This window comes from Sciurus carolinensis, chromosome X (assembly GCF_902686445.1).
Source record: "Sciurus carolinensis chromosome X, mSciCar1.2, whole genome shotgun sequence".
Classification (NCBI taxonomy): Eukaryota; Metazoa; Chordata; class Mammalia; order Rodentia; family Sciuridae; genus Sciurus; species Sciurus carolinensis.
Genome location: NC_062232.1, coordinates 53,890,065 through 53,917,833, shown reverse-complemented (window position 1 = coordinate 53,917,833; position 27,769 = coordinate 53,890,065). Strand labels below are relative to the sequence as shown.

General features: G+C 36.3%; 2 protein-coding genes and 1 non-coding gene across 3 annotated transcripts in view; 2 read left to right on the top strand and 1 right to left on the bottom strand.

The window, feature by feature from the left end:
* Window positions 1–27,769, top strand: part of Tex11 (testis expressed 11) — a gene marked incomplete at its 5' end in the record, with an annotated part of 294,023 nt that overhangs the window by 203,729 nt on the left and 62,525 nt on the right. The window contains 4 exons of the mRNA XM_047535242.1: window positions 10,718–10,758; window positions 12,194–12,280; window positions 14,168–14,238; window positions 15,890–16,006. Coding sequence (XP_047391198.1) covers window positions 10,718–10,758; window positions 12,194–12,280; window positions 14,168–14,238; window positions 15,890–16,006 — 316 coding nt within the window. The remainder of the gene's footprint in view (window positions 1–10,717; window positions 10,759–12,193; window positions 12,281–14,167; window positions 14,239–15,889; window positions 16,007–27,769) is intronic.
* Window positions 2,809–2,882, top strand: Trnal-caa (transfer RNA leucine (anticodon CAA)). Its single transcript has one exon. It is a non-coding gene; the product is annotated as a tRNA-Leu (tRNA).
* On the bottom strand, window positions 19,624–20,129 carry LOC124972060 (60S ribosomal protein L27a). Its single transcript, XM_047536201.1, has one exon. It carries the CDS (start codon window positions 20,113–20,115, stop codon window positions 19,669–19,671), a length of 447 nt encoding a protein of 148 aa, XP_047392157.1. The 5' UTR covers window positions 20,116–20,129; the 3' UTR covers window positions 19,624–19,668.

The window sequence follows — 27,769 nt, the reverse complement described above, 5'->3', positions numbered from 1 at the left end:
ATGTACTCTGAAGTGAAGCCAGGGTATAAGTTAACATGTAAAAGAGTGCCAGGCACTTAATAAACTTTCAGTAATGTTAGATGTTATCTGATTATGATATTGTATATTTCCTCATTTCTCAATAGTAGACTCAAATATAGACATTTTTCTTACTTTTCTGCAGAACAAATAACCTCAATGGCTTATTGATTCTGATTCTCTATCAGGTCAACCAATGAGCATTCAAATACATTTCTACTCACAATTTCTATGGTATAAGACACCAACAACTGAATAATTCATGGAAGAATTTGGTCACCAGTTTTTCATTATTAAAATTTATCTCCTGATGAATTGAAAGAAAACTCTGTTCATAATTTTGATTAGGGATAACTTCCAGGCAAATAATCACCCATCTCTGCATTATTTGCTCAGACAAGAGCTTTGTAATAATGTGTCTCTATTACACTTTTGTTTTGTAAAAAAAAATTGCAACTGGTGTCAGTATATTTTTTCAACTAAATTTTTCAGGAAATATCTATGAGATGACATTGGATATATAACATGTTTTATCATAATACAGATTTTACCAAACCATATATGATAAATTTTGCCATTTCTTTACAGGCTCTATGAATCAATTAGGAAGGAATTACATCTTAAAATCAAAGATGATAGAGGAAAGGGATTAGGAGGTAGGAGGCAGGGAGAGGGGGGACATACTCCAGTGATATTAGCCAAATTATATTGTTATATTTTTTGCATGTTTGAATATGTAACAACAAATTCTCTCATTATGTACAAATTATATGCACCAATAAAAATGTGGAAAAGAAAAAAAAAGTTGAGGCATTTGGAAATTTGCATAATGACCAAATATTTGATATTAAGAAATTGTTTCTTCAACTCCTATATTAAGAAATTGATAACTTTTAGGCATGGTAATGATTATGTGGGTATATTTTTAAAAGATGATTCCTTATCTCTTAGAGATGCATCCTTGAAATATTTATACAGATGAAATTATGTGATATGTAAAATTTGCTTCAAAATAATATAGGAAGAAAAATAGATGGAGATGGCAATGAGATAAGATGGGTGATGTGTTAGTAATTATTAGAGCTAAGTGATAGATACATGGAAATTTATTATACTTTGCACATTTGAACGTCTTTGAAATTTTCAACAATAAAATTGTTTGGATTTTTGTCATGGTGGCTTTAAAAGAAGAAAACTTTAAAAGGAGACCATACTTTGAAACTACTAGATTGTAAGAACTCCTCAAAGGATAAAACTATTTGTATTTGTCTTTGTATCTGTGGAACCTAGGATACCATCTGGCACATAATTGCCACTCAGTATTTAAATGACTGAATGTCAGTTCTTAAGAAGGCCTTAATCTCATTCCATGCAATTGTGGCATGCAGTGAAACCCCAATCATTGGTATCAATTTAGGTAAGGGGTAAGGGAAGGGAACTTGTTTGAATGAATGATAAATAATAGAAAATTTTAAAATATACCTTTATTGCTTTCAAGTAGAGGTAATAGAGAATATCTTCTAGCAGTTTCAGGTAGAAGTTAGCATTTTATAGAACAGCAATGAGTCTACCCTATAAAATTTTTTCAAAGCACTTAATTCAATGAGAAAGTCAGGAGAATTAAAGTTTAGTTTCAGTTCTTTTGCTGACCTCTGGTTTACCTTAGGCAATGGTAACTTATTTAACTTCTCTAAGCTACATTTTCCTCATCTGTAAAATTTAAAAACCTGGACTGGATAATTTAAAATTGTTTTCTCTTCTAAAATTCTTGTAGGTTTAAATTAGCAACATCTACCTAAGCATTAACAATTTATGTGCTAAATTATTTTGAAGAAGTTTATCTGATAAATATATATACCTTTCCTTGTCTGTGTCTTTATTCTTATTTGTATTATTTTTTTTCTTTAATGGACCCTTCCTTCATTTTTTATATACAGTCCCTGAATTAAATAGTGAAGAAGTCAACTTTAGGTCAACTGAAATTCAAATTAATAAAATTTATTTGAGGAGTTACTCTATATAAACTTATAAGACTTTTAATATTTATCAGAGAGAAAGCTCCTACTTTTCCTGGAGCATAGCGTTTATTATGTAATATTAAACCCCTTCCTGATAAGACCAATCTTATAGTTTGCTGTACCCTATGTCTTGTAAACTTCTGTAGTTGAGTTTGCCAATACTTCCATTTTTTTTTTGTTTTAGCAAATTGGGCTTTTATTCTATTAAATTTTCATTTGATTTAATTTTTAAAATGTTAAGACTTTTAGCCAGGCATGATGGTACAACCTATAATCCCAGTGACTCAGGAAGCCAAAGCAGGAGGATCACAAGTTTAAGGCCAGCCTCAGCAAGCTAACAAGGCCTTCAGCAATTTAGTGAGACCCTGTCTCAAGATAAAAAGTAAAAAGTACTGGGAATGTAGCTCAGTGGTAAAGCTCCCATGACTTAAATCGCTAGTACTCCCCATGCACCAAAAGTTAAGGCTTTTCAAAGAGCAGTTTCAGATTCACAGTAAGACTGAGAGGAAAGTGCAGAAATTCCCATGTACCTCCAGCCCTCACCATGCCTAAACCTCCTACATTATCAACATCTTCCACCAGAGGAATACAGTTATTACTAACTCATGAACATGAGCTGACACATCATAATCATCTAAAGTACATAGTTCACTTTAGGATTCACTCTTAACATCCAATATTCTATGGGTTTTGACAAATATATAATGACATGTTTTCATCATTACAGTATCATACAGACTATTTTCACTATCCTAAAAATCCTTTATGGGGCTGTGTATATAGCTCAGTTGGTAGAGTGCTTGCCTCAAATGCACAAGGTCCTGGGTTCAATTCCCAGCACCACAAAAAAAAGAGTAAAAATCCTTTGTGCTTTATCTGTTCATTCATTCTCCATCAGTCCCTTACTGTTTCCATAATTTGGTCTTTTCCAGAATGTCATATGCTTGGAATAATATAGTATGTAGCCTTTTTATGACTTTTTTTCATTTAGTAATATGCATTCAAGATTCCTCCATTGTGTTTCTGGGATTGATAGCTTGCATCATTTCAGCACTGAATAACATTATATTGTATTAATGTACCATGTTTTCTTTATCCATTTACCTACTGAAGAGCATTCTTAGTTGCTTCCAGTTTTTGGCAATTATGAATAAACCTGCTATAAACATCTATGTATAGATTTTTATGTGTTTATAACTTTTTAGCTCCTTTGGGTAAATATCAAGGAGTGTATCTTCTGGGTCATCTGGTGAAAATATGTTTAGTTTTTTGAGACTGCCAAACTTCCAAAGTGGCTGTACTCGTTTATAGTCCCATACGCAATAAATGAGAGCTACTATTGTTTCATATTCTTACCTACATTTGATGATGTCAAAATTTTAGATTTGTATAATGATGTCTCATTGTTTTATTTTTCATTTTTCCTGACATATGATGTGGCACATTTTTTCATATGCTTATTTGCCTTATGTATATCTTCTTTGGCGAGGTTTCTGTTAAGGTTTTTAGTCTATCCCTTTTTTCCAAGGATTTTAGGAGCTTTGTGTCGGGAACCAGGGACAAAGACCAAGAATACATCTACCTCCTGGTCTTTAACCAAAGATCCCTTCTAACCAAAGGATCATAATGGTTAAAAGATTTTGGCCCACTACTAGCATCCCATTTAGTCAATAATTTTTCCAATCCATTATTATATCATATAATATTATCTCGCAGGTTAGGGACATTGATGTTACCAGGCTTCTAGTCAATCTTGTGTTCCAAAAGCAGGAGTGGTTTTAGTAACATATGATATATGGCTTTGCTTTTTCAGGTGTCTTGTATAATTGAACTAAGAGACAGTATCATCTCTTACTCTGAGACTATTTTGAGGAGGTGTTGTGATATTGGATTCACTTATTACATAGCCTAATTGTCCATGCCTTACTTTCAGCTACTATTTCTCTTTTTCTCAATTTTTAACCAAAATGTTCACATTTGGAAGGAACTTTAGATTCAGCCACTCTGCTGGTCCAGATTGCAGAGGGCAATACTAGTCCAGCAAGTACCTCTCCTTCAGTTCACTCCCATTTATATAGGGTAGTATTACACAAAGTAGAGAACTAGTAGTCCATCTTGACCATTAGGCAATGCAGCTGCATTAACCTCATTTTGCCAGATAGGGCGAAGACACAATCTGTTCCATGAGGCTCTTAGAATTCTGTTAAAAAGACTTAAATATATAGTAGCTGGGCATGGTGATGCAAGTCTGTAATCCCAGCACTCAGGAGCAAAAGGCAAGAGAAGTGCTTGAATTCACAAGTTCAGGACCAGTCTGGGCAACACAGGAAGACCCCATAGCAAAAAATAGAACTAGGCGCAGTGGCACAAACCTGTAATCCTAGTGGCTCAAGAGACTGAGGCAGGAGAATCACAAGTTTAAAGCCAGCCTCAGCAACTTAGTGAGGCCCTAAGCAACTTAGTGAGACCCTGTCTCAAAATAAAATATTTTTCAAAAAAGGATTGGAGATGTGGCTCAGTGATTAAGTACACCTGGGTTCAATCCCTGGTATCAAATTTTTTAAGAATTAATAAAATAATAAAATATAGTTTCTGCTTTGAAATCATTCTTGTTTTTAGCACTTGTGGTTGTAGCCATGTCCTGCAACTACTTCTTTAGGTAGCAAATTTGAAGTGATGTATGGAAGAAAGGAAGGGAAAATAGTCATCATACCAGTATCTTGCCCACTTAGGAAGAATTGTAATCATACCAGCATCCTTCCCCCAACCTCAAAGAGAAAACTCAGGAATGTCCAGTTGTTGATTGCAATAACCTTCTGAACCTGGAAGGGGTTCTTCTGATGCAACATCAACATGTCCAACTTTAATTCACTTCTCGGGTTCCCATAGTGATTTTCACAGGGCCATTCCCCATAAAGGCATCTTTCCAATAGGCTGATTTTCTATGGCCCTTCTGTCTAACCATATGACCAGACCATTGGCCACTGCCCATGGATCAAAACCCAAATATAAGGATTTTCTTTATCTTCGTTCAATTATTCTACCACTACTGGGAAAACAGCACACAGTCTACCAAGCTGATTTATTATTACCTTGCATTTTTTTGTTTATTTATTTTTTTGCAGTACAGGGAATTGAACCCAGGGCCTTGTGCTTGCAAGGCAAGCACTCTACCAGCTGAGCTATATCCCCAGCCCTACCTTGTTTGATCAGAGTGCTATCCTTCCAAACATGATGTTGTTTGTTTGCTCTGGAACTGCCATCCATAAACTGAGAAGCTCCTTCTTGGTTAGTTGAGAGATGCCTATAGGACACTATCCAATTAATGGTAGCTTCCAACATCTCCTTATGCAGTGCTAAAGTCAGTCCCAGGGGAAAAAGACTTCTGAGTACCTCCTACTTGAATTCTGCAGGTAATATGATGATGTAAAAATCATTAACATTTTATTATGGTGTTATTCTGGGCACCGCCTTCCCCTATTAGAGTGTTTTTTTTTTTTTTTATCTAATACATTGTGGGTATTTCCGTTTTCAAGATGATTATATGCCCTTCCTTCATGGGATAGTTTCAGTTAATTTGTAATAAGTCATTAAATGTCCTCCAATGGCCCATTCAGCATATCCAATTAGCATCATCTTATGGGTGGATTTACATGCCTTCTGTTTTACAATACTCGGTAAGGAAATATTCCCTAGTCAAATAATAGTGTTCATCCCTGTACTACAATCAGGTAAAAGAGACACAACAGGTCATGTAAAGCATGTTCTCCTTCAGACTTAACCTTAATCCTATCAATTCTTATAGTCCTAACTGCAGCTTCCATTATAACTTCATCAACAGGTTTCAGTTTTACAATACTAGGAAAAGTAGACATTTCCCAGTCAGATAATATCCATTATTATAAAACATTTAGAATAAAGGCTATGGGCTCTTTAGGCTCATTTTAAAATAGGACTGTTTTCTTTTTGTTGAGTTTTAAGAGTTCTTTGTATATTTTGGATGGCAATGTTTTATCAAATGTGTCTTTTGCACACATTTTCTCCCATTCTGTGACTTATCTTCTCATTCTCTTGACATTGTCTTTTGCAGATAGAAATTTTTAATTTTAATGAAATCTACTTTATTATTTCTTTCTTTTGTGTATAATACATACTGTTTTATCTAAAAAGTAATGACCATCCCAAACTGGGTGTGGTGGTGCACACCTATAATCCCAGTGGCTCAGGAGGCTAAGGCAGGAGAATCCCAAGTTCAAAGCCAACCTCAGCAAAAGTGAGGTGCTAAGTAACTCAGTGAGACCCTGTCTCTAAATAAAATACAAAATAGGGCTAGGGATGTGACTCAGTGGTCAAGTGCCCCTGAGTTCAATCCCCAGTACCAAAAAAAAAATGTAATGACCATCCCAAGGTCATCTGATTTCCTCTATCATATTCTACAAGTTTTATATTTTTGTGTTTTACAATTAGGTCTAATATTTATTTTTAGATAATAATTTGAAAGGCATATGGTCTGTGTCTAGATTAAATATTTTGCACTTGAATGTCTAGTTGTTTCACCAACATTTGCTGAAAGGAGTATCTTTGCTACTTTGTCAAAGATTAGTTGACTATATTTATGTGGGACTACTTCTGGACCCTCTGCTTTGTTTCATTGAGCTATGTGTCTATTATTTCGCCAATACCATACTGTCCTAGTTACTATGGCTTTATAGTAAGTCTCAAAGTCAGGCAGTATCAGCCCATCAACTTTAATCTCGTTCAATATTATCTTGGTTTTTCTGGGTCTTTTACCTCTGCATATAAACAAGAATCCACTTGTTTTCTTTTCCTCCCTGACTTCTTGAGGATTGGCTACCATCGTGAATTACACAGTAACTATCTGGACCAGGAAGTTCATGATCAACTAACTACTTTGGAGGAAACAGCCATTGACATCCTTCACTTTGTGAAGGCAACAGTACTTAAGACAAAATTTGGGGAAAATTAGCAAAAATATACAGACCACACCAGATGTCATCTTTGTATTTGGATTCAGAACCAATTTTGGTAGTGTCTAGACAACTGACTATGACACAATTTGTGATTACTTGGATTATGCAAAGAAAAATGAACCCAAATATAGACTGGTTAGACGTGGCCTGTATAAGAAGAAACCTCTGGAAAACTGCAAAATAAATGCAAGAACAGAATGAAGAAAACTGGGGGGACTGCAAAGACCAAAGTTGGTGCTGCAAAAAGCCATGTAGATCTTATACACATTTCATTAGATTTATATCTAAGTATTTCATTTTGGGAGAAATGAATGTAGATGGTATTGTGTTTTTAATTTCAAATTCCCTTTGCTTCTTGTTAGTATATAGGAAAGCACTTGACTTCTGTACATTCACCTTATTTTTTGCCACCTTGTTATAATCACTTAGCTCCAGGATTGTTTTTTGTCAGTTCTTTTGGGTTTTCTAGATAAACAAAGACTGTTCTCTTTCTTTCTTCTGATTCCAAATGTCCTTTTTCCCTATTCTTATCTAATCACAATAGCTAAGTTTCTTAGTTCATTTGGAATGTTATAATAACAAAAATACCATAGACTGGGTGGCTTATAAACAACAGAAATTTGTTACAATTCTGAAGGTGGGGAAGTCCAAAATTAACATTCCAGCAAATTCAGTGACTCGTGAGTGTCTATTTTATCATAGATAGCCATCTTCTCAATTTTTGTTTATCTGAGAAAGCTTTTATTCTTCACATTTGAAGGATAATTTTGCAGGGTACAAAATTCTAGCTTGGTAAATATTTTTTCTTTCAATACTTCAAATATTTTTCCTATCTTTTCATGTTTTCATGATTTTTGCTACAGTTTGGGTATAGGTTGACTGTCCCTCAAGGGTTATTGTGATTGAAGGCTTAGTCTGGGGTGGCAATATTGGAAGTGCTGTGGAAACTAGTGGAAGGTCCTTGGATTGCTGAGGGTTTGGCCTTAGAGGGGATTGTGAGACCCCAGTCAGTCTCTCTCTCTCTGTCTCTCTCTCTGTGTCTCTCTCTCTCTCTTTCTCTCTTCTCTCTTCTCTCTCTCTCTCTCTCTCTCTCTCTCTCTCTCTCTTCTCTCTCTCTTTCTCATATCTTCTGTGGTGATATAAGCTCTTCCACAAATGTGTTCTTTTTTAATGCTTTTTAGTTGTAGATGGACGGACATTATACTTTTATTTATTTTGTATTTTTATGTGGTGCCGAGGCTCAAACCCAGTGCCTCACACATGCTAGGCGAGCGCTCTACCACTGAACCACAATCCCAGCCCTAGGTGTCTTTTTTTTTTTTTTGGCATTTATCCTGCTTGGTTTTCTTTGAACTTCCTGGTTTGTTCTATACTATTAATTTGGGGGAAATTCTTAGCCCTGTTATTTCAAATAGTTTTTCTCTTTTGATCTCTTTCTTCTTCTGGTATTCCCATTATGCATATATTATATCTTTTGTAGTTGTCCCACAATCCTTGGGTACTCTGTTCTATTTTGGGGAGTCTTTTTTCTCTTTATTTTTCAGTATTGTAGATTTCTATTGGTATATCCTCAAGTTCAGAAATTCTTTCTTCATCTGTGTCCAGTCTACTAACAAGCTTAAAGCAGGCATTCCACATTTCTGTTATGATACTTTACAACCCCAACATTTATTTTTGGTTCTATCTTAGGATTTCCTTTGCTCTGCTTACATTGCCCCATCTGTTCTTGCATGCTGTCTATTTTATCCATTAGAGCCCTTAATAGTGCAAATCATAGTTGTTCTAAATTCCCCACTTGATAATTTCTACATCCCTGCCATGTCTGGTTCTTATGCTTGTTCTTCTCACTAAATCTTGTTTTTTGCCATTTATTATGACATTTATTTTTTCTTGATAGCCAGACATTATGTAACCAGTAAAAGGAACTGCTGTACATAGGCTTTAATAGTTTGGTGGTGAATTGTGTTTGTGTGTGTGGGAGGGGTTGTGTTCTGTGATCCTATGACTAGGCCTCAGTCTTTTAGTGGCCTGTGCCACAGGACTATGAATATCCATCACAAGTACTTCCCCAGGTTTTTTCTTCTTCCTTTAATGGAACACGACTGGGTATGACTATTTCCCTTTCCTGGAGTCAGTTAGGTTCTGATAATACCCCAAAAGGTAAGATTCTGGTTAAGTGGTTTCTCTTGAGCAGGTCTTAAGAAGAACAAATGTGTTGGCACATTTCAAAATGATTCTCTTTCCTCTTCTTCCTGCCAAAAGTTTGAAGGAATTTTTCTCCAATGTCCACTTTGAGAACCTGACTTAGCTACTAGAGGTAAAATTTACAAAACTGTAGACCCCTTATGATTGAGTCTCCCTGGAGTTTTTAACACTGAGACTTGTCCAGACTAAGCCTCCAGTGATTTGTCAATTATGTTTCAGGTTTTATTACTGCAGCACTGGCTCCCACAGTGGCTTTCACTCTTGAGTCTCTGCTCCAATAAGTTGTGACTCCATGTATTAACTTGTCTCCCTCTTTCTAATCTTTGTGGCAGTGGTTTGCCCTTTTTTTCACTGATCTTATGGATTCATGAATAGTTGTTGTTTGTTCAGTCCATTCAGCTTTTGTTAGGAAAAGTCTGTTTAGCTTGTTTTAAAGAGTGTTAACTTCTAATCAACTTATATACAGAACTGAAAACCATAAATCCTCTGTTAAAAAAATCATATACCTCTTAAAGAAGTTTGGCAAAGGGTCAAGAGATCTGGGTAGCAGACTTGACTTTGTCACACACTACATCACCTTGGACAAATCATTCCCCATCACCTGGTCTGTTTCCTCATCTGTAAAATGAGGAGTCTGTACTAGATAAATTTTCTTAAACTTTATTTATTTATTTTTTATGTGGTGCTGAGGATTGAACCCAGTGGCTCACACATGCTAGGCAAGCATCTTACAACTGAAACACAACCCCAGCCCTAGATAAGTGTTTTTTAATGGTATTCTTTAGAGCCCTGAAAATTGTGTGGTACTGCCTCAAGGACTTCCATGGAGGTGGGCTCCGGGTTTCCATCCAAACCTCCTTCAACCAAAAGAACTCTAATTTTATTTATTTTTATTCAGTGCTGGAGATTGAACCTGGAACCTGGTGAAAGGCAAGTGCTTAACCACTGAGCAACACCCGCAACTTTATCTTTTCTTACATATTAGACTTTTGTACAATTTTATGTAAAACAAGGGTTCTAATTTCTCCTTTAAAAAAAAAAAGCTTAGGACTGGGGTTGTGGCTCAGTGGTAGAGCACTTGCCTAGCACATGTGAGGCACTGGGTTCGATCCTCAGCACCACATAAAAATAAATAAATAAAATAAAGTTATTATTTTAAAAAAGCTTATGAAGCATGAAGGTCACTATCTGCTCCCAAATTCAATGACCCTGCAATATTATAATAGAAAACCTTCTCGAACATTGAAATCCTTTGCTGAGAGTAGGCATAGAGGAGAGAAAAAATAAGAGGGCACTCCAGATGAATAACCTCATCTTCTAGTGGGGAAAAAGAGTGTCGAAATGATAGACTAGAACCTTGAACAACAAACTGCACACTTGTATTTTTTAGCCCATTTTCTGGTACAAATAGTGTCTCTTTCTAGTTCTTTTCTATAGAAAAGGTAAAGAAAAATTGAAAACTATTTTTTTTCCTTTATTTTTTAGAAAAAAGGAAATGGGTAGACTTTTGACTTGCCTGAATACAGGTAAATATCTGCTGGGTTATTTTCAGTCTTTCATCTTACCTCTATCCTCTATTGAATTCTCCAAGCACATTGAGCACACTGACTTCAACCAAGTATTTGAGTTAAACAACCTCCTGCTCCTTATTAATGTTTACCACAGGAGTCTATTTTGGTTTCTCCATCTACAAGCAAAGAAAAGTTTGGCATCCCTAGCATTCATTTGCAAATGTGATTTTAGCTTTGTGTTTATTCCAATTTCTTTTAAAGACGTTTCCCTCACTTCCTTCTTTCCTTCCTTCCTTTCTTCCTTTTTCTTAATAGCCACTTAATCCTAACCTTTGAATTAAACAGGTAAACAAAGGATCAAGACATTTAAAAATTCTTAGAACTCTGCTGACTTTTCATGCCCTTTGAATCAAACTCAGAGTGTTTACTCTCTTATGTTCAGACTGTCTGTCTACCTAAGTCTGTGTCATCTCTTCTACTCACGATTCCTCCCTGATCACTTCATTCAAGGTAATCTCCTAGCAACATCACATTTCCTTTTACCAACTATGCTTTCTGAGGTGGTGTTCCTTTTGCTTAACAGGTTTTCTTACATCTCCTGCCCATGTATCTCTTTTTTTGTGTACAAAGACACAGCAAAAATTCATACCTTAGAAATAATATTCCTAATATTGCAGTAGTTCAATTTTATACCTCAAATACATGTCCACAGGATGGTAAACATAGCAAAATGGTTTAGAAGCCAAAGTTTTTCAAAAGAGAAACGTTTTTCTGGTTGGCTTGCTTATTTCTCAGAAGAGCATGGGTAAGTGAAAAGTGCTTTCTGGTGACAATGGTATGTTCGAATTCTATACTGTTTGTTGTGGGAGCTAAGTATATATTATGCCAGCCTATCAATACTCTTCCAATTCTCAATCTCCATTTTAGGTTTTGTTTTGTTTGGGGGGTTGTTGTTGTTTTGTTTCTGGGGATTAAAGATAAATTAGGCATTCTAGACCAAGTTTAGGAGCATAATTTTGGGGACCTGAAGTTATAATTCATCTTTTTATTCTTAGACCAATTTCCATAGAAAATGAAAAAAACTTATATTGTGGCCCAGAGCCTCCATATGCCAAGTACCATATCAGTATTTTTAATTATTTCTCCTAATCTTTATTTCTCTACACATAGATCATATATTTTTACCTCAAGTGGTGAATGATTGCACTAATTAAAATTATAGATCTCTCCAAAGACATGTTTGTTCCCCCAAATTTTAGTTAACGGCTTCTTGGAGCTTGGTAATGCTTTTTGTCATTTTAATTACTTTTGATATGCACCCACACACACATACACAAAAAAGAGCTTTCTAAATCCAAACTCATGGGTGACTGTTTTTAAAGCAGGATTAACAGCTTTGCTAGAGAAAAAGGTAAAAGACCTCAGTGTTACATTTTCCTGTTTGATGCAGCACTCCTGAAACTTGGCCAGGCTTTTGATGGAGAATCTTCAACTTTGGATTCCAGAGCTAATGAAGCTCATTGGTTTCGAAAAATAGGTAAAAGAAAATTCTACGGCTATGGGAAACATTGTGGGATGGTAGAATTAGATGTGAATTCAAATTCTGGCTCTGTCATTTGTAGCATGGGTATAGGTATAACTTGCTTAATTTCAGTTTTATTATTTATAAAATGTAAACATATACACTTCATGTGGTCATTAATGGTTTTGTATGAAACAGTGTATGTACCAGACACATCATAGGATACTCAATAATAGTTTTCTTCCTTTTCTATAGATATGGTTATAAGAATAAAAAGATGAATTATAATTTCAGGTCCCTGAAACTATGCTCTTAAATTTGGTCTAGAATGCCTCATTTTTTTAAGATAAATGTGATTAACCAAAAATAAGCTTTATGCAACAATTTGGATGAATTTCCCAAAAATAATATTGAACCATGACTGGAGTTGTGGCTCAGTGGCAGAGCACTTGCCTAGCATGTGTGAGGCTCTGAGTTCAATACTCAGCACCACATATAAATAAATAAAATATCCATTGACAACTAAAAACAATTAAAAAAAAATATCGAACCAAAGGATCCAGACATCAAAGAGTGAATATGGCATGACAATTTCTTTATCAGCAAAAAGAAAAATACAGACAAAATCCTATTTATTTATTTATTTATTCTGTAGTATTTGGATTAAACCCAGAGGTACGCTACCACAGTTATACCCTCATTCCCCCTATTTTTAAATTTTGAGACAGGGTTTTGTTATTTTGTCAAGACTGGAATCAAACTTAAGATTCTCCTGCCTCATCCTCCCCAGTAACTGGAATTACAGGTGTATGCCACCACACCCAGCTCAAAACTAATTCATGATGTCAAAAGTCCAGATTGTGATTACCTTTGAAGCAGGGTTGGACTTGAAAGGGAAAAGGAGTTTGTGAGTTTCTGGTAATGATTATAATCTTTTCTGATAGGGGTACTAGTTACATAGGTATGTTCACTTTGTAAAAATTCTTCATGCTGGGCAGTTGTGAATTGTGTCATTTGCTCTATGAAAGTTTTATTTAAGACAAATTATTTAAAAATTGTGGTGACAGTTAATGCATAGTAGCTCTCGTCACAAAGTGGACTGGTTTTACATGAAACTTTTTCTGTCTTATGGGATTTACTGGGGCTCTAAGGAGAAAGAATAATTCAGCAAACTTGCTTCTAAGAAATTTATACAAATAATGGAAAATAACAAACATTTAAACTATATAAACTTCCTGACTTTGATCTTTTGAAAATTTGAAAAGGTATTTTCCTACTTCTTTTACTACATTTTAATTTTTATTTTCCAAGGTGAAGATCATGCTGAATGTTGTCTAATTGGGGTTTTCATTGCTCTTTGGAAGATGTGAATCTCCCTGGTAGTCTTCCTCTAACCATTAATTCTAGTGCATTCTGTTCTTGCTGATTTTTTTAAACAAGATCTCACTGTGTTGCCTAGGTTCCTCTTGAACTTTTGGACTCAAGAGATCTTCCTGTCTTAGCCCTCCCTGTGCTGAGTCCACAGGTGCATGCCACCACACCCAGCTCTTTGCTGAATTTTAACTTCCTTTGACCAATTCCGGTTGGTGTTCCTGATTCCCTTGGTGACTCTCATTATTTTGAATGGATTATATAAACTAAGAATTATTTTCATATGTCCCCAGTTTTTAAAAAAATCCAATAGTACCTCCACTCGTCATTGACCTAGAATGAAAGAATAGAAGTGATAGGGGTCTCTAAATTTACCTCCAAATTTTTTTCTCAACAAACTTAAAGTTCATTTATTAATCCCTGTGGTATACTTGGTAGTATACTAATATTAAAGATGTAGATATCAGAGTACATAATGATACAGACTAAACAGTGTATTTTTTATTCATATTATTTTATGTTAACATTCAGCTTGGAACTTGGCTGTGCAGTCTGACAAAGACCCAGTAACAATGAGAGAGTTCTTCATGCTTTCTTATAAGGTGAGTCGTTTCTAATAAGAATCTAAATATGAACAACAGGAAGAATCTGACCACTGTGGCTATAGGAAAGAGCTAAGTGTAAGCCAGGTCTGGTGGTGCACGCCTGTAATCCCAGTGGCTTGGGAGGCTGAGGCAGGAGGATCATGAGTTCAAAGCCAGCCTCAGCAACTTAGTGAGGCCCTAATCAACTCAGTGAGACCCTGTCTCTAAATAAAATATAAAAAAGGGCTGGGGATGTGGTTCAGTGGTTAAGTACCCCTGAGTCCAATTCCCGGTGTCAAAAAATTAAAAAAAGCTAAGTATAGAGTAGAATTGCCTTTTCATCTTGGAACCTTTAATACATGTCTAAGCAAAAATGGCCCAAGGAGAAGCTGTTCCCTATATGGTAGAATGTAAGAATGTGGGGCAGTTATCCTTATGCCAAAATATGATAAACACCCATCATGGAACCTAAAGTTCTACCATTAAAATATTATTATTTTTCCTTTGAAGGGATTTCAGTTTCCCAGAATCCTGTATTAAAACAATATTATCTTTTTGGAGAGGAATACTCAAAACAGTTGTCATTTACCAACACAGGAAGGGTTATGGTAATTAGTCTATAGGAATGTAAAGTGAGTATCTGGATATGGCAGGGGCAGAAAAGGGAAATAAGTTTGGACTTCCTTTATAACTTTTCCTAGAGCAGGTTCTGTGTGTAAATATTTGTGAGTTTGTTAATCAGTTATAACAGTTTGAAAATACTCCTGAGCCTCCAAGTTAAGGATTTAAATGCCACAAATAGGATTAAGTATTGGATGGAGGGGCTAAAGAGAATCCCTCATGTACATGTAATCAGATAGCTTGAAATTAATTAAATGTCAGAATTTTAGAACTGAAAAGAACCAGAGAGATAATCTAGCACAGCTCCCCCCACTCCCTTTTTTAACATGACAGTAGCCTGAGATCTAAAGAGATTGATCATCTTGAAATTCTATTAACTCAGTGATGCTGATGGTTGTGTCACTAAATGTTTGGGGAAATTAAGAAATAGTATTTTCAAGTTTAGATATAATTGCCATTTAACTAGGTGAAATAAATCAGTTTTAGTTTTGACATTTGTGATAGCACTTGTAGGGCTGGCATGTAAGAATCCAGGTGGCTTAGAGTCTTATTATTGTGCAAAGCTGAGAGAATTTTTTTCTAAAACTAGAGGGCAAGATTTAATGATGAGGTTATGCCTAATGCCTGTCAAGCTTTGACATTGTGTCTTTCAACCACGACAATATATGTACTAATTTCAGCTCTATTAAATACAAAGGGGAAATCTATTTGCCAGGAGAAAAAAAATCACCTAGAAATTACAGTATAAACCAAGAAGTAAATCACTAGATAGAAATACAGGGGCAAATGACAGTACTTGTCACTGGAAAAGATAAGAAAACTGAAGAAATGAAGCTTTTTATCTAGGAAGGTGCAAAAAACAATGGAAAGTAATATAAAATTAAAACTGTAAATCAGTGTAATAGTCTATATAATTTTTATGGTGACATGTGCTTTTTCAGCTGAATTTCTTCATTCAGAAAGGATGTTGCTGATTTTCATTCTGATTGTTTGTGTTCACCTGACAGAATTCTCACTATTCATTGATGTTTTGGTTATTTCTTATCAGCTGTCCCAGTTTTGTCCTTCTGATCAAGTAATTCTGATTGCACAGAAAACATGTTTACTTATGGCAGCTGCAGTTGATCTAGAGCAAGGGAGAAAAGCTGTGACAACTGTTGAACAGGTAATGTGCAACCTTCAAAAAAGACAAAAGTTAAGTGTGCTATTTGGTGTGATTGCCTTCCCTGATACACTTATTTTTTATTCTCTATAGAAAATCGTTTCCTCCATTCCAAGAGTACTTTGATTTCAAAGTTTTTAATAGCTGATTCCTTACTAAACAAAAGTCACATTTGGCTTAACCTCTTCTTTTTAAGAAGGTTGAATATCTCTTCTTTTGAAACACCCTTCCCATAGGTCACTCTTTCCTAGTCTCCTTTTAAATATTCTTTATTTACATTTTCTTTCTGTGATTACATATGGCCCATAGAAGTGTTTCTTCCACATTTGTTCCTATTCACACATTTTCTTTCTTCTTTCTTTTTCTTTTCTCCCCTGCCCCCCACGCCCAGGGTGTTCTATCACTGAACTACATCTCCAGATCTTTTTTATTTTTGAGACAGTGTCTCGCCCATGTTGGCCTCAAACGTGCCATCCTCATGCCTCAGCTTCCCAAGTCACTGGGATTACAGGCCTGCACCCCTGTGCCCAGCTTCTTTCCACACATTTCTTTGGAAGAACTCAGCTCTTTCCACAGTTTGATAGCCATCTGAAATTATTCACTTAAAAAGTTTTTCTTCCCTCAATTGGATGTTTTCCTTGTCCTGCATCCTTTAATATCTCATAATTAACTCAATTTCAACATGAAGACAGAAATTCTTACCTTTACCTGAATTCTACTCTTAGCTTTTTAAACATTACCTCTTTTAGGAACTGCTAGCATTGCTGTCTCCTGTACACCAGATAATTGGTTGACCTTCATTTCTTTTCTTTCAAGCTGAGAAAATTGTCTCCAAGTCAGACCACCAATATTTTGTGTACAATTTTTGCAATTTAGATCCTCTCTCTGCTTGGTTTCTCTTACCTGGACAAACAAAACTTCCTAATTTCCCATACTCGCCAGCTTCTCTTCTCTCCAACTGGTCTAAAATCTTTCTTGCTTTTTATGTTCTTGCTCCCGTTAATCTCTTCTTCCATGCTATTCATTTGACTTGGAAGAAACTCTCACTGCATCTCTGCCAATGTATATCACTTCATTTCCTTTCTCTTGTTGAATTCATCTCACAAAAAAAATGGAGCACCAAGCATTCTGCTAGGTGCTGGGCATACAGAGATAAAGAAGACAAGTCCACAAGGCCACGGGGCTGGGGAGCTAGCTCAGTCAGTAGAGTGCTTGCCTTGCAAGCACAAGGCCCTGGTTCGTATCCCCAGCACCCACCCCCACCCAAAAAAAAAGACAAGGCCTCATTCTTTTTTTTTTTAATTTTAATTAGTCCTTTTTAGTTATACATGATAGTAGAGTGTATTTTGACATATTATACATACATGGAGTCTAACATTCTATTTAGGATCCCATTCTTGTAGTTGTACATGATGTGGAGCTTCACTGGTTGTGTATTCATATATGAACATAGGGAATTTATGTCTGATTCATTCTATTGTCCTTCCTCTTCCTATCTTCCCTCCCTTCCCTTCATTCCCCTTTGTCTAATCCAGTGAATTTCTACTCTTCCCTACCCCTCTCTTACTGTGTGTTAGTATCTGCATATCAGAGAGAACATTCAGCCTTTGGTTTTTAGGGATTGGTTAATTTCACTTAGGATGATGGTCTCCAGTTCCATCCATTTACCAGCAAATGCCATAATTTCATTCTTCTTTATGACTGAGTAATATCCCAATATCACATTTTCTTTATGCATTAATCTGATGAAGAGCACCTAGGGCATACAACTATTCCATACCTTAGCTATTATGAATTGAGCCACCATAAATATTAATGTGGCTGCATCAGTAGAGTATGCTGATTTTAAGTCCTTTGGGTATATGCCAAAGACTGGAATAACTGGGTCAAGTGGTGGTTCCATTCCTATTTTTTTATTTCAATTTATTTTTATTGTAAACAAATTGCTTCTGTTTGTACATAGAGTAAAAGCATACCATTTGTGTAATCATACACTTACATAGGGTAATGATGTTTGATTCATTATGTTATTTTTCCTTCCCCATCCCTCCCACCCCTCCTTTCCCTCTATACAGTCCCTCCTTCCTCCATTCTTGCCCCCCTCCCACCCCCCATTATGTGTCATCATCCGCTTATCAGCGAGATCATTCGTCCTTTGGTTTTTTTGAGATTGGCTTATCTCACTTAGCATGATATTCTCCAATTTCATTCATTTGCCTACAAATGCCATAATTTTATTGTTATTTATAGCTGAATAATATTCCATTGTGTATATCACAGTTTCTTTATCCATTCATCAATTGAAGGACATCTAGGTTGGTTCCACAATCTGGCTATTGTGAATTGAGCAACAATGAACATTGATGTGGCTGTATCTCTGTAGTATGCTGATTTTCAGTCCTTTGGGTATAGGCCAAGGAGTGGAATAGCTGGGTCAAATGGTGGGTCCATTCCAAGTTTTCTAAGGAATCTCCATACTGCTTTCCAGAGTGGCTGCACTAATTTGCAGCCCCACCAGCAATGTATGAGTGTACCTTTTTCCCCACATCCTCTACAACACCTATTGTTGCTTGTATTCTTGATAAACACCATTCTAATTGGGGTGAGATGGAATCCTAGTGTAGTTTTGATTTGCATTTCTCTTATTACTAAAGTTGGTGAACATTTTTTCATATGTTTGTTGATTGCTTGTAAATCTTCTTCTGTGAAGTGTCTGTTCAGATCCTTAGCCCATTTGTTGATTGGGTTATTTGTATTCTTGGTGTAGAGTTTTTTGAGTTCTTTATATATTCTGGAGATTAGTGCTCTCTCTGAAGTATGAGTGGCAAAGATTTTCTCCCACTCTGTGGGCTCTCTCTTCACATTGCTGATAGTTTCCTTTGCTGAGAGAAAGCTATTTAGTTTGAATCTATCCCAGTTATTAATTCTTGCTTTTATTTCTTGTGCTATGGGAGTCCTGTTAAAGAAGTCTGATCCTAAGCCAACAAGTTGAAGATTTGGACCTACTTTTTCTTCTATAAGATTCAGGGTCTCTGGTCTGATTTCAAGGTCCTTGATCCATTGTGAGTTGATTTTTGTGCAGGGTGAGAGATAGGGGTTTAATTTCATTCTGTTGCATATGGATTTCCAGTTTTCCCAGCACCATTTGTTGAAGAGGCTATCTTTTCTCCATTGCATATTTTGGCCCCTTTGTCTAGTATGAGAAAATTGTATTTATTTGGGTTTGTGTCCGTGTCCTCTATTCTGTACCATTGATCCACCTGTCTATTTTGGTGCCAATACCATGCCATTTTTGTTACTATTGCTTTGTAGTATAGTTGAAGTTCTGGTATTGTGATACCCCCTGTTTCATTCTTCCTGCTAAGGATTGCTTTAGCTATTCTGGGTTTCTTATTCTTCCAGATGAATTTCATAATTGTTTGCTCTATTTCTGTAAGGTACATCATTGGGATTTTAATTGGAATTGCATTGAATCTGTACAGCACTTTTGGTAGTATGGCCATTTTGACAATATTAATTCTGCCTATCCAAGAACATGGGAGATCTTTCCATTTTCTAAGGTCTTCCTCAATTTCTTTCTTCAATGTTTTCTTTTTTTTTTTTTTTTTTTTTTTTTTGAAAAGAATTTGTTAGCGTTTAATGAACCTCCAGAGCTCCATGTGGCTTTAAGCCACCAGAACACAGGCACCCCCAACACCCTTAATCTTCTCCTCAGCTCTTCTGCTGAAGAATTTGGCCTTCACGATGACAGGCTGCTTTGGGAGCTTTCCCTTCCCCAAAACTTTGTAGTAACCCGATCGCACTACATCAATTATGGGAGCAGCTCCCGTCTTGTTTTTGGCAGCATTTACTCGTGTCTGTTCACTGACCAATGTCCACAATTTATCAAGGTTGACAGTTGGGCAGAAGCTCTGGTTCCTCTTTAAGTGGTAATGCCTCATACCAACTTTCCCAAAGTAACCTGGGTGATATTTGTCGAAGTTAATCCTGTGGTGATGCATGCCACCAGCATTACCCCGGCCTCCTGGGTGCTTCCGGTGCTTGCCAATGCGGCCATGTCCATGGCTCACGTGGCCCCGAAGTTTCCGGGTCTTCCTCAGTCTGGAAGGCATATCGGCTGCCCAGACGAAAAAAAAAAAAGCTTCAATGTTTTCTTTTACCTCTTTGGTTAGATTGATTCCCAAGTATTTTTTTTTGAGGCTATTGCAAATGGAGTTGTTTTCCTCGTTTCCCCTTCAGATGTTTCATCACTTGTGTATAAAAATGCTTTAGATTTATGCATGTTGATTTTACAGCCTGCTATTTTGCTGAATTCATTGATGAGGTCTAGAAGTTTTCTGGAGGAGTTTTTTGGATCCTCTAAATATAGAATCATGTCATCAACAAAAAGTGACAGCTTAAGTTCCTCTTTTCCTATTCATATCCCTTTAATTTCTTTAGTCTGTCTAATTGCTCTGGCTAGAGTTTCGAGGACAATGTTGAATAGAAGTGGTGAAAGAGGACATCCCTGTCTTGTTCCCATTTTTAAAGGGAATGGTTTCAGTTTTTCTCCATTAAGAATGATGTCGGCCATGGGCTTAGCATAAATAGCCTTTACGATGTTCAGGTATGTTCCTATTATCCCTATTTTTTCTAGTGTTTTGGGCATGAAGGGGTGTTGTATTTTGTCGAATGCTTTTTCTGCGTCAATTGAAATAACCATATGGTTCTTATCCTTAAGTCTATTGACATGATGGATTACATTTATTGATTTACGGATGTTAAACCATCCTTGCATTCCAGGGATGAACCCCACTTGATCGTGGTGCACGATTTTCTTAATATGTTTTTGGATACAGTTTGCCAATATTTTGTTAAGGATCTTTGACTCTACATTCATCAAGGATAATGGTCTAAAAATTTTCTTTCCTTGATATGTCTTTTCCTGTTTGGGTATAAGGGTGATATTAGCTTCATAGAATGAGTTTGGTAGGGTACCCTCCTTTTCTATTTCCTGGAATACTTTGAGAAGTATTGGAATGAGTTCTTCTTTGAAGGTCTTGTAGAACTTGGCTGAAAATCCGTTTGGTCCTGGGCTTTTCTTGGATGGTAGGTTTTTAATGGCTTCTTCTATTTCATTGCTTGATATTGATTTGTTTAAATTGTGTATGTCCTCCTGGTTCCGTTTGGGAGGAGCATATGTCTCTAGAAATTTGTCAATGTCTTCGGTAGTTTCTATTTTGTTGGAATACAGATTTTCAAAGTAGCTTCTCATTATGTTCTGTATCTCAGTGGTGTCTGTCATGATATTTCCTTTTTCAACACGAATTTTAGTAATTCGAGTTTTCTCTCTCCTTCTCTTTGTTAGTGTGGCTAAGGGTTTGTCTATTTTGTTGACTTTCTCAAAAGAACGAACTTTTTGTTTTGTCAATTTTTTGAATTGTTTCTTTTGTTTCAATTTCATTGATTTTAGCTCTGATTTTAATTATTTCCTGTCTTCTACTACTTTTGCTGTTATTCTGTTCTTCTTTTTCTAGGGCTTTGAGCTGTAATGTTAGGTCATTTAGTTGTTGACTTTTCATTTTCTGGAATGCACTCCATGCAATTAATTTTGCTCTTAGTACCTCTTTCATAGTGTCCCAGAGATTTTGATATGTTATATTGTCATTCTCATTGACCTCTAAGAATTTTTTTAATCTCCTCCCTGATGTTTTCTGTTATCCATGTTTCATTCAATAGCATATTATTTAGTCTCCAGGTGTTGGAGTAATTTCTGTTTTTTATTTTGTCATTGATTTCTACTCTCACTCCATTATGATCTGATAGAACACAAGACAGTATCTCTATGCTTTTGCATTTCCTAAGGGCTGCTTTGTGGCATAACATATGGTCTATTTTCGAGAAGGTTCCATGTGCTGCTGAGAAGAAAGTGAATCCACTCGTTGATGGATGGATTATTCTGTATATATCTATTAAGTTTAGGTTATTGATTGTGTTATTGAGTTTTATGGCTTCTTTGGTTGGTTTTTGTTTGGAAGATCTATCTAGTGGTGACAGTGGTGCATTAAAGTCACTGAGAATTATTGTGTTTTGCTCTATTTGATTCCTGAAATTGAGAAGGATTTGTTTGATGTACAGGGATGCACCATTGTTTGGGGCATAAAATATTTACTATCCTTATGTCTTCCTGATTTATGGTTCCCTTAAGCAGTATGAAATGTCCTTCTTTATCCCTTCTGACTAACTTTGACTTGAAGTCCACTTTATCTGATATAAGGATGGAAACCCCCGCTTTTTTACTGAGTCCATGTGCGTGGTAGGTTTTTTCCCATCCTTTCACCTTTAGTCTGTGGATGTCTTTTTCTATGAGATGAGTCTCTTGCAGGCAGCATATTGTTGGGTCTTTCTTTTTAATCCATTCTGCCATTCTATGTCTTTTGATTGATGAGTTTAGGCCATTAAAGTTCAGGGTTATTATTGAGATATGATTTGTATTCCCAGTCATTTGGGCTTATTTTTGGTTTTTAATTTGGCTTGGTTTCTCCTTTGAGTGGTTTTTCTCTAAGGTAGTTCCTTCCTTTGCTGACCTCCATTGTTGTTTTTCATTTTCTCCTCATGGAATATTTTGTTGAGAATATTCTGTAGCACAGGCTTTCTATTTGTAAATTCTTTTAACTTTTGTATATCATGGAAGGATTTTATTTCATCTTCAAATCTGAAGGTTAGTTTTGCTGGGTATAGGATTCTTGGTTGGCAACCATGTTCTTTCAGAGCTTGAAATATGTTGTTCCAGGCCCTTCTAACTTTTAGACTCTGGGTTAAGAAGTCGGCTGCTATCCGTATTGGTCTCCCCCTATATGTAATCTGCTGCTTTTCTCTCGTGGCCTTCAAAATCCTATCTTTATTTTGAATGTTAGGCATTTTCATTATAATGTGCCTTGGTGTGGATCTATTGTGATTTTGTGCATTTGGTGTTCTATACGCCTCTTGTATTTGATTTTCTATTTCATTCTTCAGGTTTGGGAAATTTTCTGATATTATTTCATTGAATAGGTTGTTCATTCCTTTGGTTTGTATCTCTGTGCCTTCCTCAATCCCAATAATTCTTAAATTTGGTCTTTTCATGATGTCCCATAGTTCTTGGAGATTCTGTTCATGATTTCTTAGCATCTTCTCTGTTTGGGCAACTTTATTTTCAAGATTAAATATTTTGTCTTCATTGTCTGAGATTCTGTCTTCCAAGTGGTCTAGTCTTTTGGTGATGTTTTCCATTGAGTTTTTTATTTGGTTTATTGTTTCCTTCATTTCAAGGATTTCCTTTTTTTTTTTTTGAGAATCTCTATCTCTTTGTTGAAATGATCTTTTGCTTCCTGCAGTTGCTCTGTCGGCTTATTGGTATTATCATTCATTGCCTGCATTTGCTCTCTTATCTCATCCTTTGCATCATGAATCATCTTAATCATGTATAATCTGAAGTCCTTTTTCTGACATTTCTTCTAACATACTGTCATTGGATTCTATTAATATAGAATCTAGATTTGCTTGCATCATTTTCTTCCCTTGTTTTTTCATGTTGTTCATGTATCTTCCCCTCTAGCAGTGCAGATCTGGGGTATTGCAGATTTCCCCCTATAGGCTTATAGTGACCCTATAGGTTTCCAAAACCCTTTCTTTAAGGGGAGATCAATATTAGCAGTGCCCAATTCAGACACTATGTAATCCTAGACCAAATAGCCCCTATGAGGACAATAACAAAATTGTCATAATAAACAGAATGAGTTCAAATATTATCTTCAGTAAAACAAACAGATTTGCAATAAGGTCTGCAGTTTCTAATGGAGGACAAAGAGGATGCAGAGGGATGTAGAATGTGGCTGTTAATGTGATAAGAAAAGAATATACAGAAGTTCTAGATAATAGAAAGTGTGAGAGTGTAATGAAGAGAAATTGGATGTTAGCATGCAAAAAAGGGAGAAAGAGACTCTGAAGGAACAGGTAAACAAAAGGAAAAAAGAGCAAGAAAAATAAAGAAATAAAAACTTAAATTTTTTCTCTAAGGAGAAAAAAGAAAATCTACAGAATAATAGTCATATAGTAATGAAACCTCCCAGTGTTCAGTAGCCTGATGCATGAGAGGTACCTGACATTGAGCTTCAAGTCTCCAGCAGGCATCTCAGGATGGGATTTGCCCACCTAAAGATCGGAGCTCCGGCTTCCAGGATTATCCAATATGGCAGCTCTGGCTTTGAAATGTGTTGGCAAATGGGGAGCTGCAGCTCAGGTTGTGGACGTGGTCAGCTGGAGGTCCCGGAGGCGGGATGCGGTTGGTCCGGCAGGGGTCCTGGAGGTCGGGTGTGTTTGGTGTGGTTACAGGATCCTGGAGGCCGGGTGCAATCAGTCGGTCTGGGGTCCTGGTGATAGGGCGCAGTCAGTCGATCTGGGGTCCCGGTGATAGCCTGGCTGTTGTCTCAAAATGGCAGCAGCCACGTGTAATCAAACCTGCAGGTACTGTGACAGAGAACTTCCAGGCAACAGCAGGCAGCTGGTGCTCCACTGGCAGTCGGCGATCAGTTTGTTGACTGTTGTCGGACGATCAGGAGGTGAACCTCATGCATTGGGTGATGGATAGGTGTAAGGCAGGCGATGGACAGGCAAGAGGCAGGCAAGTGGCGGATGATAGGCACCTCACAGTGAGCAATCTGCACTCAAAAATGGCATTGATATGCTGGCAGACTGCAGGTGATCACAGCAGAAAAATGGGGTAAACAGCAGGGGATTGATAAGCAGCAAAAACTGCCTCACCAAGAAACAGATATCCTCTGCTTGAAACTGGAGTTACAGAGCGACAAGGAACGCAGCCTCCCTCTAGTCTGTCATCTTGGATCTCCACTCCATTCCTATTTTTGTGAGGAATCTCCATACTGATTTCCAGAGTGGTTGCACCAATTTGCAGTCCTACCAACAGTGTATGAGTGTACCTTTTTCTCCACTTCTCACCAACATTTATTGATATTTGTGTTCTTGACTGTTGCCATTTCAAATGAATCTCAGTGTAGTTTTAATTTGCTTTGCTCTAATTGCTAGAGATGTTGAACATTTTTTCATGTATTTATTGACCAATCGTATTCCTTCTGTGAAGTGTCTGCTCAGTTCCTTTACCCATTTATTGATTGGGTTTTTTTTTTATGTTAAGGTTTTTTTAGTTCTTTATATATCCTGGAGATTAATGCTCTGTCTAAGGCACAGGTGGCAAAGATTTTCTCCCATTCTGTGGACTCTCTCTTCACATTCTTGATTGTTTCATATTCTGTGAAGAAGCTTTTTAGATTGACACCATCCCATTTATTATTTCTTGATTTTATTTCTTGCACTTGAGGAGTCTTGTTGAGGAAGTTGGTTCCTAAGCCAACATGATGTAGAACTGGGTATGCTTTTTCTTGTAGTAGGTGCAGGATTTCTAGTCTAATGCCTGGGTCCTTGATCCACTTTGAGTTAAGTTTTATGCAGGGTGAGATAGGAGTTTAATTTCATTTTGCTACATATGAATGAATTTCTAGTTTTCCCAGCACCATTTGTTGAAGAGGCTATCTTTTCTCCAATATATGTTTATGGCACCTTTGTCTAGTATGAGATAACTATATTTATGTGGGTTTGTCTCAGTGTCTTCTATTCTGTACCATTGGTGCACATGTCTGTTTTGGTGCCAATACCATGCCGTTTTTGTTACTATAGTTCTGTAGTATAACTTAAGGTCTGGTATTGTGATGCCTCCTGCTTCATTTTTCTCATTGAGGATTGCTTAGGAGGCCTCATTCTTGAGAACTACTAGGGCACCTTTTAAGAAGCCTTTATGTTTTAAAAGAAGATGAGAAAAGAATCTACCTTCCCCAGAACAAAATAAGACAAACAAAACCAATTCCGCTTCTTACCAGGTAAAGGTAAAATTTATGTTAATTCTGCTGAGTGTGGTGATACACATTTGTGATCCCATTAGCTCAGAAGGCTGTGGCAGGAAGAACACAAGTTCAAAGCCAGCCTCAGCAACTTAACAAGGCCCTAAGAAATTTAGCGAGATCCTGTCACAAAATAAAAACTAAAAAGTGATTGAACCCCTGGGTTCAATCCCTGGTACCAAAAAAAAAAAAGGAATTTTATTCTCAATAGACACTTTTGCTTTACTAAAAAACAGTAATAACATGTTCTCCTTATATGGTACTTTTAACTTTTGAAAAGTTGTTCTTTTTCTGTTGATAGCCTGAGTTTATTAAACAGTATATCTTAGCAAATAGATATCAACTTAGTGTGAAGGAAATTTCACAAACTCTTAAGTACAGTCCTTAATTATTTCATTTTTGTTTGTAACGACATCTGTGTTTCCCAAGAACTCTGTAACCTTCTATAGTCTGTGCTTTTGAAAGCATTTCTATTTAGATAATTGAAGATACACTTCTGCCTTTCATCATCTAAGTGCAGTCACTATGAATTAGATTGTTGTGCTTTCTCTCTCTACAGAATATTTGTTGAATTCTATTATATATAACTGCACTCCTTCCTTCCTTCCTTTCTCTCTCTCTCTCTCTCTCTTTCTCTCTCTCTCTCTCTCTTTTTCTCTCTCTCTCTCTCTCTCTCACTCTTTCTTTATCTTGCTAAATGACCCAGGCTGGCCTTGAGCTTGTGGTCCTTCTGCCTCAGCCAGCAGACTAGTTTGGACTACAAGTTTGGACTACGGGCATGTGCCATCATGCTAGTGGCTGCACCCTGCTCTTTATAACCTCATAAATCAGGGAATTTATAAATAAGATGATGATGTAGGAATATAAGTAGACTGCATAGTCCTATCTACATTGTCTCAACCCTCCTGAGTTAAGGAAATGTGAGGGATGCTTCAAACATTAGAGTAATTGCAATTTGAAAAGGAATCACATATTCTTCCTAGAATAGGACTGGGTAAGCTATTGCCAACTGTCCAAATCAGTTCTGTGGCCTGTTTTTGTACAGCCTGAGAGTTAAAAATGGTTTTTACATTTATAAAAAGGTTATAAACCAAAATAAAGCGAAACATGTGAAAGCGAGTATATGTGGCTAGCAAAGCCTAAAATATTTACTGTCTGATGTTTTACAGAAGTGTCCTGACCCTTGTCCTAGATTATTTTTAACAGACTTATTTAGGTATAATTCATGTTCCTTATAGTTCACTCATTTTTAAAGATTTTTATTTTTTAGTGCTAGGGATCAAACCCAGGACCTCACACATTCTAGGCAAACATGCAACCACTTAGCTATACCCCAACCCAAATTTACCCATTTAAATGTACACTTTAATGCTTTTTAGAATATTTATATGTGTGAAACTATCAACACAACCTAATTTTAGAACATTTTTATCTCCCTAAAAAGAAACTTCATGCCCATTAGCAATTACATCTCATCCCTGCCACCAGTCCTAGGCAACCACTAATCTACTTTTTGTCTATAGTTTTGTTTTTTCTCAGTATGTCATCATATAATTTGTAGTCTTTTTTGATTGGCTCCTTTTACAAATTTTGAAATATTTTCAAGTTTCTTCATGATGTAGCATGTATCAATCAATATTTCATACCTTTTTATGGTGAAATAACATTTCATTATATATATTTCATTGTATATATAGTGTCTATATGTCATTTCATTGTGGTATATGTAGATAGATAGATAGATAGATAGATAGATAGATAGATATCACATTTTGTTTATCCATTCCCATTGATGGGCACTTGGGTTGTTTTCAATTCTCATCTATTATAAATA